Source organism: Poecilia formosa, unplaced genomic scaffold, assembly GCF_000485575.1.
Source record: "Poecilia formosa unplaced genomic scaffold, Poecilia_formosa-5.1.2 Scaffold453, whole genome shotgun sequence".
Classification (NCBI taxonomy): domain Eukaryota; kingdom Metazoa; phylum Chordata; class Actinopteri; order Cyprinodontiformes; family Poeciliidae; genus Poecilia; species Poecilia formosa.
In genome coordinates this window covers 346,819-363,215 of record NW_006800392.1, presented here as the reverse complement: position 1 = coordinate 363,215, position 16,397 = coordinate 346,819, and the positions used below count along the sequence as shown (strand labels likewise).

The window sequence follows — 16,397 nt, the reverse complement described above, 5'->3', positions numbered from 1 at the left end:
TGTCCAGTGAGTCTCTGTGATGTCGCGTCTCTTTCCCCCTTGATTGTTTCCTCTGTGTGTCGTTCCCAGTAATGACCTCCTGTGTATTTAAGTCCACCTGTTGCCTTTGTCTGTTGTCGGGTCCTTGTCTTGTCGCTGTTCGTTTGTAGTGTCGTACTGTAAGTCGTCTGCTCCTGTCCATTTGTTTAACCTGTTGCTACCAGTGTGAGCCTTGGCCTCCTCTCTGCTGTGCTGCCAGTGTTTTGGAACCTTTTTTCATCATTAAATATCCTTCATCACTGCAACCTGGGTCCAAAGCGATTCGGCCTCACCACCGTCACTGCGCAAATCATGAGACTGGCTTTCAGTAGGTACTTCCTCATGCTAATCACTGGCGAGTTTTGCTGACTGGCTGCAGATTTGCTTTATATGCTGGAACATTTCTCTCACTGTTCAGATTCTCTGCAGACGACAAACTCGCCTTCATCTCTGCACAGTTCTGTTCTGTCTTTCAACTGTCTAGTCAAAGTAAAACAGAAAAGATGGGGAAAATTAATGGATGCCTGAAAGTTGTGTTCATCATTTTCAATTCCTTGTTTACAGTAAGTAAAATAATTTTCAGAATTTTTTAAGTAATTGATTATATTTCCAGAAAATTTCAAGGTAATGTTCTTTCCAAAGCCAATTAAGGTTTTTATAATATTCATTAACAAGAGAAACTTTGTGAGGCCAGCAGGTAAAATATTTTACGTTTAAAATCATTTCAAAAATGCTTTATAAAAAGCAGTAATTGGAAATAAAACTAGCGAACTGTTCACTTGTGGTCATTTTGTTAATATTTGCATATTTGTCAGAAATGTATTTGTTTTTAATGTCAATACATTTTAATTTGTTACTGTATATTCTTGATAAAAATTAATAATCTTCCAACATCAGCAATTCTGTCCAGACTGTAATTACTAAACTGTTACTTTAAATTTTACTGCAGTTAAAGGTGATGGACTCGTTAATTAAATCGTTTTATGCCCATTTTCCTTTGAGGTTTTAGTTTCATTTTGCTCTCTAGTGTTTCAATGCAGAAATTACAAATATGTGAGAAAATGGGCATTTTAAAAATATTTATTTCAGAATCAACCATAAATGTTAATTTTATGCTGTGAAATGTGAAATCAGGTTATTTGGACATGAACCTAAAGTGGTTCCAATCCATCCTGTCAAACTTCACACAGCGCTAATGATGCAGCCTGGAGAGACTTTATGTATACATTTTTCAGTGTTTTTATATGAATAATGTTGAATAAATCTTTCCTTGCCTTTTTTCTTCAGTGCCTCGGGATCTGGATGATGTACAGTTTAGGACGTGCCATGACCTATGGGCATCAGGTAAAAGAGAAAAACAATTCAGTTTAAAAATGATTGGAAAAGGGAAGTTTCTCCACACGAAAGACGGAACCTGTCTGCGAACGTTCAGAGAGAGAAATGGATGTGTGTCATGTCCTGTAGTAATCAGTTTGCTGCACCGTTTGTGTTTTTGCTCTCTTGGATCAGATGGGAGGAGTGGACAACCAGAACATGATCTGGGCTTGGATTTTTGCCATCGGTGTTGTTGGGATCTCCACACTTGGGAGCCACGCTGCACGCACTGAGAATAAATGCTGCCTCACTGCTGTATGTACAACTTAATACACAAATATAAACTAAATGATTAAAAATGAAGTTGACAGTTTGATCATGTATATTGTTTTCTGTGCAGTTTGCAGTTTTCATGGGGATTGGAATGGTCCTCATGCTCATCTTTGGAGTTGCTGCCATTGTTTTAAAAAACCAGGTAATTACTAAAAAGTTAATGTGGTGCAGGAAATTGGACAGAGTTCAGAAAACGGGTCTGTCTGGGAAGCTGCGAGGTTCAGTTGGTGGAGCAGGCGTAGTGATTCCTGACTGCTGGGGGTCGTTAACTCGCAGAAACCAGTCTGACGGCTACAGACCTCAGTGTGGTGCATCCAGGCACTGAACAGTGAAATTAGTCCACTCATTTCTGTCAAGAACACTAAAGCACTCCACACCAAAGCAATGCAGGTTTCTCTGGTAATGACCGTTCTTGCTCTGGACACACGTTTACTGCAGCTGTAACTTAACAACCCACCTTCTCTTCTGCAGCATTGTGGTGCAGCTGTGGAGAGATGTGACTTGGACTTGGAGCTTTGGTTCAACCTTGCCATTGGGAGCAATTTTGGATTTGCCTTCATTGCTGTAAGTTTTGGTCATTTTCTGTTTTTTTTACCATCTTTTTGTTCTCCTGTCTCTTATGACCAACTGTCTGTCCACTGGTTCTTCCAGATGATGGGCTTGATCATCTCCACTAACATGATTAGTCAGATCAATCATCACGACCGCGCCAGAGTGCCAGCTATTGCAATGAGTGCTTACTGACCAATCAAGAACCTCCATGGCTTGATGGGTTTATGGAATGATGTAAGAATATTGTTCAGGTTTTCATAATGTTTGTTTACCTTGGCATTAGTTGCCACATGAAAATGTTTGAAACCCTGACTGTGGTAAAAATGACCCCATTTCCTCATGTTGCAACCATACATAATTGTTTCTGTTTTCAGCTGCAACATTTCACACAAGCTTCATGTTCCACTGCTGCACTCTCAGTTTTTCATCTTTTTCTCTCACGATTTGGTTTTGGGTTTAGATGAAACTTTAAAACTCACTACAGTTGAGGTTGCAGACATTTACCACGTCCTGCCAAAAGAAATCACATAGTTTTCTAACTAATCAACACTCCACCTACTTACTTTGTCTTTTTTTTTTTTCTTTTAACCTACTTTACTACATTTGTAACAAAATCTATAAATTAAATGACTGTGGGTATTTGTGATAGTTTTCTTTCTGTTTCTGGGCTTTATTATTGCCAAAAGGTCTTGCCATATTTTTTCTGTTTTGTTCATTATTACTGCTAGAAGAATCATTCTTTTGTGTTCAGTTTCTTATTTCTTATGTTCTTCCCTCTGTGTCGTTTGCTTTTTTCTGTTGTATAAATTTGAGACTTTTAAAATTTTTCATTTTGAGTCTTAGTTGAACTCCATGTTTGTTGGTTAGTTTCCTCCTCAGGTTTTCTTTCCATCAGACTCTCCTGGATCCAGTGTCATTCTCCAGCCTTTCCTCAGTCGTGAATCTTATTTTCCATGATTTCTTCCTGGATTTTTCTGTTTTGCTCCTCCAGTTTTGATGCCGTCCTCTTACCATTTTAAACTCGTAAGTTTTCCTTTTTGTCAGCTTCTGCATTTCGTTCCTGTTTCAACAAAATGGCCCCGACTTTTAAGATAACTCCCAACAGCAACAAAATATTCAAACAGTGGCAACGGTCTTTGGTAAAAAAGTTTAACATTATTATGTGAATAAAAATGGGAAAACATTACTTTAAACTTTCTCAGGTTTCTGTTTTTTTTTATTTAATATAAGACTGCCCCCCTTTAATGTAATCCTAACCCCCTCCCCCTTTGAGAGTCACTAGATTAAATTTACCGTATTTTCCAGACTATAAACCGCTACTTTTTTCCTAAGCTTCAAACCTTGCGGCTTATAGGCCGGTGCGGCTTATATGTGGATTTTTCTTCAACCACCAGGGGGCTCTTTAGCAGGAAGTGAATCATTGGAAGTCAAAATTGGAAATAAAAGAAGAAATTGCCCATTAAAACGGAATTAGGTTTTAATAGGGGATTGAAATTTGAGAATGTTGTTGATCAGTTAAATAACATTGAGGGGGAAAAAAGAAGATTTTTCATTTTTTAAATACTGGGATCAATATGAGAATTTGAGGTATGGATATTAGGATCCAGTAGGTGGCAGTAGTGCAACAATAATGGATGCAAGCTGCCATTGAAATCTAAAGAAGAAGAATGCGCTCGTTTTCATTTAGCACATGCTAGTAGCAGACAGGAGATTTTTCTCTTCAAACTCGTACACCCTCATAATCAGTTCAGTTAAATCTAAACTCGGCAACTTTTTCTTTTTCCACCGTAATAAATGTGATATTTAACTGACCTGTTATGACTCAAATGCTGGCTGTCCGCCCCCGTCTGCTGCTGCTGCATCGCTGTGGAAAACCTGGAGCAGCAGAGAAATCTGCGGCTTATAGTCTGGAAAATACGGTAGTTGGTTAAAAGTTGAAGCTACACATATTTGTCAGGGCCGGAGTTTGCAAAATCTAGAGGAAAAAACCCCCAATGAAACTGAAACTCTGGGCCTTCATGTGATGTTTGAAGTGTTTATCGGTGCTTTATCATGGAGATATGAGGAAAGCTGAAGGGATATACTGAGTTTAATGTCTTAATGCTGAAAATTCAGTTTCTGATCCAAAGCACCCAGGCTACATTTTAGACCCCAAACAACTGTTAGTTTTTCCAAACAAATAGGAAAGAAAACAGTAGGAAATGTGACTCACCTGCACATTGATGACACATTTACTGAAAGACGGTAAGAGGCTGCGGTCATGTGGTGGTAAGATGAGCTAGTGAGAGATGGCCAGGTAGCTGGTACATTTATATTCAAGTGTATATGTTGTCAAATTTCTTGAAATAGATTCATACATTTCTTTATTTAAAATGTTTTTTATGTCTGATGCGTAAATGTCATTCATTAACTTTAAACTGGAAATAATTGCAGTTAAAAATGAAGCCACAAAAGTGCTTAATCAATCTAAAGTTTCACTATGCGAATTAACTTTCTGAAATAAATTAACTTTTAAATATTAAAATCTATTGAATGTAACTGTAAATAAAAGTGGGCCAAGAACAGAGCCTTGAGGAACCTCACACATAAAAATCACATGGTGAACAAATAAAATGTTAAAACCAAGAATGTTTTTAATCCATCACTGACTCAGAGGATTTAAAACAGCTGAGAAATACTTTTATATGAGGGTCCAGACTTTAATAATCTGTCCAAGATGAATCGCAACATAAGTGGTAATTGTCACGACTCGAAGTAAAACATGAGTCTTAGCTCTCCTGACACCAGACTGTCAGTTTTACTGTAAAAGCTGCAGGTGGGAACATGTTAGCCACAGTTTGCTCCACCACCCTCTGACCTGTTTTCACCAACCACAAGGTACTTTTTAAGTGTTTTTGTCTTCTGGTTTTTTCCTACACATTTTGGTTCTGGGCTTAGATGCAGAAGTGTTTAAAACGATTTAACAGTATCAACATTATGATGCTACTTTACTTTCAAGACTCACTAAAGAGTTACCTTTTGTGTATCCCACATCCTGTCACACATTTATCGAAAGTTTCCAACGGATAAAAGCTCCAACTTCTCATTCATTGGCTTATTTTCTCACCTTTAATCTACACCAGTATACATGCGACTTGTTCAGTTATTTTAGGTTATTTTGACTGAAATGGCTCCTTTGGTTTTTGCTGTTGAAGTACTATGGAGTCCTAAGGTGAGACCGAGAACCAGCCATTGTGAGAAAGTTCTTCTGAGTGTGTAACACATCAACAGCAGCCAATAAAACCCTGTGGCAGTATTATGGTCCTCCAACAACCCGCATCACCTCAGCAGTTGATACTCCAGGTTTCCCACGGATCCAGTTCAAACCCGCTTTGTTCAGAAACTTTGACACAACTTGACCAATTTGTTGTTACCCTGAATTTTTAAATTTGCTCTCAAATTTTCTGTCTCAACTGTTTCTAAAAGCAGCCAAACATTTAAAAATCACCCAGCCATTGTTTGTGGTCTCACCTTAGACAGTCACTGTGCCGTTACCTAGCAACCAAAGTGAAGCTCTAGCACATTTGGTCAGCTGGTTTATTGCTGCATGTGCTTCAAAGATGCACGGCTGTAAAACTGTGCATCTGTTTGCAGCCAGTTTTACATGCATGTGTAAACACTGAACTGGGTTGAGAGTTCATGGTCTACCATACCAATTATCCTACGTTTCTTGTGACCAGTTCCTTAGTTTCCTAGAATCTGAATGATAATAGCAAGTAAGACATCTCCTACTGGTTACGGGGTGAGACTTCAATCAGTGTAGCTCCTGACTTAATCTCTTAACAAGTGACGGCAGGACAGGCAGCTGTAGAGATGAACTGAATCTCTCGAACTCTTGGTCAGTTTAAGTTTTAACTCGCCTTCAATCTTATAAATTATGGCCCAAAGATTCCAAATACAAGCAGCAAATGAATTTCTACACCTCCTGCCTCTGACAGTCTTCATGGTTTAAGCTTTTACTCAAACCTCAAAGTTGTGCCTGGCATTTCTACCGTTTTAAAGGAGTATTTAGCCCATCAACAGGTTTTGGTTGTTCCCCTTTTATCATGAATTTCTTAACACCCTATTCCGTGAAACTGAGCCTGTCCGTTTCTTTTAACTCCGTGGCTTTCTCTACTTCTGTCACAGATACCACAGAACTGGGCCATTGGTTTCGTTCGCACCATAGACCACGTGCAGAAATTGTCTGCAGCTGTGACAAGAGATGTTTTTAACCTCTTCTTCTCTACCTGTTGTTAGATTTAGTTTCTGGTGCTGTTGTGAAAACCACACCGAGACATTTAAACATCCTCCTTAAATACTTCAGGTCTGCTGCAGAACATGAGTCAATGTTTGTGTTTACAGCTTTTAACTCTTGGAGAAAACATTTGGAGACAGAACAACATATTTTACATTTAGTACTTCTTTTCTTGCCAATTCTTTAAAAAACTTTTTCTTGAATATATATATATCACAACACCATATAGATATACAACACAACAATTTAAACGCAGTTTTTCAGAAAATGTTTAAAGAATTCTCATATTGGTAATGAGACGGTTTAATTGTTTGGAAGAAGTCTGTCACTGATTTATCAATTAAACATTGGATAATACATAGTTAATTAAAAATCGTTTTAATGACCAGTAACTAGTTACCCATTATTACCTTTTGAACTATGTGTCATAGTAGCTGGTAGTTACGGTTCCCCAGTGTCACACATCTGGTTCAACACCTGGAAAAAAACTTTTTCCAGGGTTTCCAACACTTGGAAACCTTTAATTGAACTCCAGTCAGTTTGCCCAGCAGGTTAATTTGTGGAGGTTTAAATGAACTCTGATAAAAAGCAAACTCTGGTTCACCTACAAACCTCGGTCTCTGTTCAGATGAAGTGAACTCTGATGCGGTTCGATTGAATATGTGAACACCAAACAAACTGGAGACCGCTCCAAAACCAGGAAGTGGCATTCTGGGTAAATGCAACCAAAACAAACATGCTAGTCTAGAGAGAGTGGTAGAAATGTCTTGTGGTCTTTCGCCAAAGACTAAAGAAAAATCTGCAGACTCTTAAAATCTGATGCTGCTCCATTGTTGTTGACATTTTGTGTTGCTCTGTGTCTTCTGTGTCGTTTCCTTCAGTGGTTCCTGGTGCAGCGCCCCCACAGGTCAGGAGGGGAACAGGTTTTTCAAAGCGTTCTTTTTAACTCAGTGCAGTGTGACAGTCACTATTAATATGCCAGAATGCATCAATAGCCAAAATCCCTGCTCAGCTCTTATTTCTCGACTTTTTGTATATTTTTGGGTTTCCCTGCCAGATCTTAATCTGTTGAGCTTCTCAGCCAGTTTAAACTTGGTCTTGTGGTTTGGTTGGTTTTACCAACAGATCTTATCTCAATGTGCGAAAGCCAACGGCTGTTTCTTATGGAGTGAAAATAGTCTCAAAAATAGTTGTGCACTCGTAACCGGATCTGTGTGTAAATGCAGTTTTGTGTGTGCGCACCAGGTGATTTGTGTGTATTTTTTCAACATGTATATGCGTAGGAGAAGGTTTATTTTATTTTTAAGGTTTACAAATCCAGTATTACACACGCACAGATATTTTGAGACTATTTTCACTCCATAGTTCTCCAATCAGCTGGTTTACCACAGGGTGGTTGTTTCTCTCTCCTTTACTACTCATCTTATGTACCAGTGACTGTCGCTCTACACCATCTAACAACCATTTTAATTTAATATGTGAATGATTCTAACTCTGGGTTTGCTGTGGATGAGTTTGTTTTGGTGTGATGAGATATTTTACAGTTCAATGTCAATATAGTACTTTCACTTTCCTTAGACTCAGACTGAGACAACAAAACAAAAACCCTTAGAAGAGAAATTAGCAGGTTAAACAAAATGTGGAATATAATAATGCTGTCATGAATAACTATACTTTAATATCTGCTTTGTATTTCTCCAGTTTCCATGGATAAACCGGAGTTCCTCTGGTATTTTGTTAACCTCGGTCCGCTGATCGCCGTCATTGTTTCTTGTTTCTGAGTTTTATTTTCAGCCACAGTTTCCATAAGCTGAGTTCTTGTCTTTGGTCCCATTCTGTGCAGAGGTTTAGTTAGTTTCTCTTCTGCATTCATCCTGTAGTTTTCCTCACTGTCTCAGCTATTCGTATCCTACAGGGGTGAAAGTAGTTTTAAATTCTTGGGGGTACTATGATAAAAAAAATTATATATATATAAATATAAAAATATTTTTTATATATTTAATTATTTAATTTAAATAAATAAATTAAATAGTTTGATAAAGGAAAAGCTCTGAGCCCGACAGCACCAAACCATTTTTTTTTTACAATTAATTTAATTTCACATAATTATTGCTAGAAGCCATTTGTTTGTTAAACACTTAATGAAACATATGTGCCGTGTTTGATGTTTGTTGTAAATGGCATATTCTCACAAAGAACGAGGTAATTAGTCCAAGTTTGTCGTTTATTGAACATTCAGAAACTACAGAAGCTGTGATGCGCCAAGACAAAGGTAAACAAAGGTAAACAAAGGTAAACAAAGGTAAACAAAGGTAAAACAACCCGAACAGGTGATCAACTCTAAACCACTCGCACTTTTTTATTCTCCGACGCACAGGATTGCGCAACACCTTGTTGAAACAATAATCACTGAGATTATTATTGTTGTCGGGTCGTTAATTTGAAAACGTTTTGTTGATGTTTTTGTTGTTCTTTAATAAAGTTACGACCGTTTTAAGCGAGTCAGAGGAGGACCTGCTGCTCTCAGCGTCAGTTTGTCACCTGATGCTGAGATCGACGTGTTGCTGCATCGCCGCTCTAGCAAAACACGAACAGTTCAGAAATGATATGAAATGGGAAAAAAGGTGTTCATGAACTGATTGAGTCGTGTTTTAGATTCTTCTTGACAGACTAATCAGTCACGGCTGATTGAACTCACGGCTGTACAGTGAACTTACTGATTCTTGACAGCAGACAGCCGCTTTTGGGGGTTCGCAGTACCTGACCGTATCCCCTGGTCACCTGTACTATAAATTATTGTTTGAAGCAACTTTTGAATTTTAACTTTTATTCTTAGAAAGTTTCTTTCCTCTCCTCTGCATTAACATACTATTGAGCTAAAGATTAGGGTGATGGCAAAGAGGCCTTTCATCCTGAAAGCTTAGAGCTCATTATCAGAGATAAAATGTCAAAATACCAAAAACACACGGAAAAAACTAGTCAGTAATAATAAGATGGGTTTTATTGCTTTGATGCAAATTAATATATTGTATGGTAAGAACATTTTGGAAATTTAAATTTGTAGTAAAATCTAAATTAGAACGTCAGTTTTTCTCTGTTCCTTCGTTCTTCAGTAGTTTCTATGAAACAAAGCAGCTTTTAGTGGCCAAACTTCCGTTTTTCCAGGTTTTCTGGTAAAACTGAAGTTTAAAAGCAGGAAGAAAAAAACCTAACAATTGAACACAAAGCGTTTTTCTGCGTTTCCTCCTGGAACTGCTTTAGTTGCTGATTTTATGCTTCCTCCTTCTGCTCTTGTTCAAACTGAAGATGTTTTATGTTTAATCTCATCTTCTGTATGATTGAAAAATATTCCTTAAATTCTGCTTGAAAAACATCTTGAGTGGAAATGAGATCCTAAAACTGGAGCATTTTTAATTCCCGTCTTGTTAAATTTACGTATTTGTTTAGTTTTGATGCTTCCTGGTCATTGGCAGGTTGCTGATTTCCCCTCTGTGTCTTTGAGCTGATCGCCTGCAGGAGCAGCAGCATAACTTCGTCTCTGAACAGTTCAGTTCTCTTTCAACTGTCTAGTCAAAGTAAAATAGACAAAATGGGGAAAATTGCTGGATGCCTGAAGGCTGTTTTCATTTCCTTCAATTGCTTGTTTACAGTAAGTAAAATTATTTTCTTTGGATTTTATAAGTATTTTTTTATTTATGTGGAAAATTTAACTAATGTTCTTTTCAAAGCACTTAAAATATATAATAATTAATGAGGCCAGCAGGTAAAAACGACTAGATATTTAGATTTTTACATCTTAATTTTTCAAAACTACTAAAAGGGAGAGCAAAGTAGAAATAAAAATGGCAAAAATATTCACTTCCTGTTACTTTTGTTTGATTAATAACTTCTCTGATTTTACTTATTTTTCTACTTTCCTTCCCATTTTTCTGATGCCTCAAAGATGCAATCTTCTAAATTAGTTTCGTTTTTTGCATAACTGTTACTATTTATTTAGTTATAAGGGATTTAATTGCTTTTCAAATTGAGTCTAAATTGCAGGAGTCGCTGCATATCCTTGATAGAAATGAATAATTTTTCAAAGCCAACAGTTTTGTCCAGACTGTCGACATTAAACTGTCACTTTAATCTTGACTGTAGTTTAAATATTTGAATTATTTTTCTATTATCAAACATTTTTATGTCCAGTATCTTTGTTTAGTTTTTAGCTCTGCGTTGCTCCCTAGTGTTTTAATGTAGAAATGACAAATATGTGACAAATAGAGAAAACTAATACTTTTAAATGCATTTATTGAAAAATCTGCCATGAAATGATAACTTTGTGTGATGAAATGTGAAATTTAACCCTCACTGTGGCTCCTATCGCATTTCACTGATGCTAATGCTGGTTAAACAGACTATTATCAATAACATGTTTTATTTTCTTTACTGTTAAAATTTCATTTTTTGCGAATCTGAAGGAAAATAAAATGTTTTTGTATTTTGTTTGTTTTTATTGAATAAACTTGTGAATTCCTTTTTTTAGTGTTTGGGAGGCATGTTGATCTACGGATTACTGCAGATCAATCTCAGTGACTATGAGGTAAGACACAAAAACTAAACTTTAATGTGCTTTATTTTGGACTAATGTTTCATAGATTCTTTCCTTTGAGGAAATGCCGCCTTGCTCCCGTAGCCTGGAGACGTAAACGGCCTACGATGGGTTAAAATCCTCTCTGTAATGATAATTCGATACGGTGGAGAACAGAAAGTTGGGGAAAACAAATAAACTTGAAACAATAATGGGTGAGTCCTGTGTTTTTGCTCTTTGATCAGACGGAAGGGATTGACGCCCCGAGCGTACTCTGGCTCTGGGTGTTTGCCATTAGCACTGTCCTGATCTCCTTGCTGGGGAGCCACGCTGCACGCACCGAAAATAAATGTGGCCTCAAGTTTGTATGTACATTTCACAAAATTTAATTCTAATCCTAAGTTGATCACTAATTCAATAATTATTGTTTTCTTTGCAGTTTGCGGTTTTGATGGGGATTGGAATGGTGCTCATGGTAATCTGTGGAGTTCTTGTCAGTGTTTCAAAAAACCAGGTAATCTACTACAGAAGTTGTGTAGTGCAGGAAACTGGGCTGAGTTAAGGAAACGGGTCAGCTGGTAGAGCAGGCGCAGCGATCACTGACGTCGACGCACAGCACCGTCTGACTCAGACCTCATTCGCTGCATCCAGTCACTGAAGGACAACCAGCTCACAGACACAGTTGCAATGAAATCAGTCTTTTTATTTCTTTCTGTCAAGTCCTGGAACCATCACTAAAGCTCTCCATACCAAAGCAATGCAAGCATCTCTGGTATAGACCAATAACCAGATCTCTTCCTGTACGGTGAAGTCTAGTTCAGAGTTTTATGGCTTATTGGTATGTAACCATTTCCTGCAGTTTGTCACAAAATAAAATGAGGCATCAGTTTTCTGCAGCCTGTTTTATCAAATATTTTGTTTGTAGAAATGCTGTTGAGCTTTTAGCCTTTTTTAGTCCAGCAAAGTGCTGATGTCATATATGGAAAAACATAAAGGCATAAAATGAACATGCAGTCTCCACTGATACCGTCACTCATTAGAAAATCCCCAATGACAACAAAGTACATTTCCTACTTGTTTTCATCCTGTATGTGTTTTGTCTGGTTCTATCTAATCATGTTCTGCCTTAATGTTTAGGCCATGGAAAACTTTCGAAGTCCTGAAGTTGCCAAGGAGATCTTGAAAGACGATGAGAAAAAAACAATTCTTATAACTGTGCAACAACAAGTAAGACTAAAGGGCTCCCCCTGGTGGTGTTTTAAAGGAAGCACAGACAAACCTGTTTAATAAAAAACACATTGTGCATATTAGTGATGGACAAATAATTAGATTAAAATTAAAGCATCTGCAATTCTTTTGTTTCAGAATGTATGCTTTGTTGTAATGTATAAAATCCTAATTTTAAAGTCTCGTGTTTCAGCTTCAGTGTTGTGGATGGACTGGAGTCGAGGACTGGGGCTCAGACATCCCTGACTCCTGTCGCTGCACACCTTCATATGGATCAGGATGTAAATCCATTTCACAGGTGAGTTAAAAAGGTTTAATAATTCATCTTCTGTTAAAGAATGCACTAATTATCTGCAAATGTTTGAACATGTTGTTTTCTCACAGGGATACAGAAGACCTTTGTCTGTCCACCCCAAGGTATTCAGTCAAGCAAATGTCACTTCACCATTTTGTCACATCTCCAGGGTGCAACCCGTAACGTACTCTCAACTTTCTGTCTTTCAGTCCTGTGGTGAAGTTGTTGGGGTTTATGTTGAATATGGCATAAATATTATCCTTGGCATCACTTTTGGATTCGCTTTCGTTGCTGTAAGTTCTGCTCATTTTCTCTGTCATCGTCTACAGACAATCATCCCTGCACAGCAACACAAATCCTTTAAGACTGAAAGACTTGAGAAGGGAGACAAAAATGTTTTGGTCCTAAATTTGTTTCTCTGCCATTAGCCCATTTAGCAGCGAGTACATGAATCTGATTGACAGCACTAAGACCCTCCTTCTGGCTCTGGATGTTTTTGCACTTCTGCAGACAGCAGTAGTAGCTCAGAGACGAGGTGGAGGAGATCGATCTCTTCACAGAGTATCTGTCTCATTCTGTCACAACATGGTGATAGTTTCAACAGATAAATACATTTTCGTAAAAGTTACTGCAGTTTTAAGTACAACATGTTTAAACTTATATTCTGTGGTTCAGTATTCAGTTGGTCTACAGATATAAAATGAAAGTAAAAAGATGTGAAACAACAATATGGACCAAACGACTGGACAAGTTGGAATTGACTCAGGACACATTTATATCCAATATCGTTGATTTCCCATCTCTAAAACAGAGGAAAACATGGGATGCTAATATGTTTCGTCAAGTAGTGGTGCTTTAGCAGAATAGCAGATTGGCTATCAAACAATGGATGTCAGTTTAGGAGGAGAGGAGGCTGAAACATTCAGAATAAACCCAACAGTTAGACCAGAACCTTCCTTTGTTCTCATGTCTCTTCTTGTTCTTCCAGATGATGGGATTGATCATCTCCATTAAAATGATCAATCAGATCAATCGTCACGACAGAGCAGGAATCCCAGCTTTTGCAATGAGGGATTATTGAGATCCACCTCCAAGTCTTGATGGGTTTCATGGAATGATGCTCAAATATCGTTCAGATTCTTTCCTTTTAGTCTTTATTTAGAAAAAATTTTACCAAATAAAATGTTTTGCAAACGTTTCCACACTTTGTGATGCTTCCACCATAAATGTTGTATTTTATTGTGACGGATCCCTTCTCTGACACACCTGAACCAAATGAACATACGGTTACCGGGCCTCTGCAGAGCTGAACGACGGAGTTCACTTTCAGAAATAACAAACATGGAGCCGTTTGGAGTTCAGGGTTTTTGTTTTGGAGTTACAGAGCCACTGGCATTCCTGCTACTTTGCTTTCTGTTACATCCTGTCATGTGGTTGCACATTTTTTCTTAACTGTTATTGAAAATGTGCCATGTTTGTTTTGGAAACCCCTTTGGTAGAAACTCATAAAGTAGTGGATGGTTGTACATTTGAAGAATACGGATGTGTGAAGCTAACAGAGTAGGTCTGGTTGGTAGGTTTTACAGATTTTTCCTGTATTTAAGTTTCTTTTAGAATTCACATCTAAGAGCTGCTTATTTCTGAAAATTGCTCTTATCTGACCTTATCAATTCTTGATCCTTAACATCATAACTGAATCATGACTGTTACCACATGTGCTGAGCCAAAGTAAAGCACTTGCATATAAAGTGAGTCAAACTGAAACCAACCAAGAGTTTTACTGTAAAAGCTGCAGATGGGAATGTGTGTCGGCCTCAGTCTGCTCAAGAATACCATGACCTTTTTCAACAGTTACACACGGTACATTTTCCATGACCCCCGCACCCATCCACACACACACACACACACACACACACATATTTTGGTTTTGATTTTAGATTTTGAACACAAAGTTTTCAACTTGAACATCCTGATGCTGCTTTCCTTTTAAACTCACCGAATGCCTTTCATGTATCCAACAAACAAAAGCTCCATTTATTGGCTTATTTTTTTCCTTGTACCGCATCAATAAACATGCATTTTGTTGCATATAATTAAAGTTAATTTGAATAACAATGCACCTTTGTTTTTATAGTCCTCTCACCTCTCATCTTCCCTTCCTTCAGATCTCAGACGATCCCGATCCGGTGGTCCCAGGACAACACTCAATCACTGATCTGTTTAAAATAAGCTTTTTCTGATTTTTACCATCTCCTGTTTGTGTTCTGCATGTGGGTCAAGTGGGAAACTTCAAACACGACGCTTAGTCCGTTATAAATGCTCTACCTAGTTTGCCTTTCATCGCCAAGTGACTGATGACGTTGGTGACGAGTTTTACCCAAAATACACTTGGAGACGGTATTGTGATCCATTTGTAATTTTGCATGTCATAAACTTAAATGTAAGAGTGAAAATAAAGTCAGTCATGCAGCTCAATATTTTACACCCACTATATCACTAGAATTTAGAGGTCTAGTAAAGTTTTTAGCAACCATGAGTCAACCCAGACTGAGCATTTATATAACCCTGAAAGGCCTCATCCTGCACCAGACATAACAGAGGCTGAGATTCCTGAAGTCCTCTTCTGCCTCCCATCCGGCCCCAGATGTCCGGCCCGGGGCAACAGGGGCAACAACACACTGAATAATTGTTGGCTTGCTGAATCAGGAATACTCACTGTGTGCCATATGCCCTCTAGTGGCCAACTGCTGCAACTTCCTGCTTACTGACTCCAAATTCCATCAGTTATTTTATATCAAAAATATAAAATTAAAGTCATAACTTCAAGCTTAAAGTGTTTTTTTTTTATCTGAATTTTTAGATTATGACAAAATTCCAACATCAAAGTGAAAAATTCTGAGTCTTTAACGTCGACAAAACCCAGATATAAATATAGTTGCATGGAGTTTTTCTCTCCTTGCTGTAATGTTTGTGTTTAGTTGTTGCTTTATATGTTAAACTCCTTTTGCTGCAGAAAGATGTTCAAGATTTAGAAAAGCAAATATCTGCATTTTCATGTTTGAATGAGAAAATAATGTAAAAATAAAGAAAGAAAAATACAAACTGATTTCTCTCTGCAATTTTATGATGCTATAAGACATCCTGTCCAGGGCTGTGGATGTGTGTGCAGACTTCAGGAAAGGTGGACAAACGGTCATCTGCAGTTACAGGCATCAGGAAACAGAAATCACATCACCAGCTAGAAATTAATTACTTCCTGTTCATGAATCTTTTTTCCAGATGCGGCTGCAGCAGAAAACAAAGGTCAGCAGGAAAAAACTGGAGATTCCTCTTGTGTTTTTGTGTCGAGTAAAAATAAAATCCTAGGAATTCATCAGGACTTTAGCAAACTTTCAGCTACATGTTTGATGTTTTCTAGAACATACTTAGGTTTATTGTGAAATAGTTTTTCACAACCCTTCCTCTCAAATACGACTTGCATCATTTGACTTTCTAACTTAGTTTTCAGGAAATTATTTCTCGCCTGTTTCCTTTTAGAACTTCCTGTTATTTCTGCTCACAATGGTGGGCAGGTGGGAAATTTGGCAGACAAAAAGAAAAAGAACTGATAAGTTCGGATAATATCCAGAAAACACAAAGAGATGTAAAAAAAAAACAGTGAAGGTTATGAAACAGACCTGCTCTGTTGATTTAACCCAATCCTAGTGAAGCTGAAAACAAGAGAATCCAACTTTTAAAAGATTGTGTTAATTGGTCACATCTATTAGAATTATGTTTGTCAAACTTACTTTATTAACATTTGTTTAACATGA

At 37.6% G+C, this 16,397-nt stretch overlaps 1 protein-coding gene across 1 annotated transcript in view; it reads left to right on the top strand.

The window, feature by feature from the left end:
* The window catches only part of LOC103155881 (tetraspanin-8-like), a 44,935-nt gene extending 31,152 nt beyond the window's left edge, over positions 1 to 13,783 (top strand). Inside the window, exons 2-9 of the mRNA XM_007577766.2 lie at positions 11,019 to 11,075; positions 11,309 to 11,428; positions 11,503 to 11,577; positions 12,201 to 12,290; positions 12,484 to 12,588; positions 12,675 to 12,707; positions 12,795 to 12,878; positions 13,574 to 13,783. Of these exons, the coding sequence (XP_007577828.2) occupies positions 11,019 to 11,075; positions 11,309 to 11,428; positions 11,503 to 11,577; positions 12,201 to 12,290; positions 12,484 to 12,588; positions 12,675 to 12,707; positions 12,795 to 12,878; positions 13,574 to 13,666 (657 nt within the window). The 3' untranslated portion in view covers positions 13,667 to 13,783. The remainder of the gene's footprint in view (positions 1 to 11,018; positions 11,076 to 11,308; positions 11,429 to 11,502; positions 11,578 to 12,200; positions 12,291 to 12,483; positions 12,589 to 12,674; positions 12,708 to 12,794; positions 12,879 to 13,573) is intronic.
* Positions 13,784 to 16,397: the final 2,614 nt, after the last annotated feature.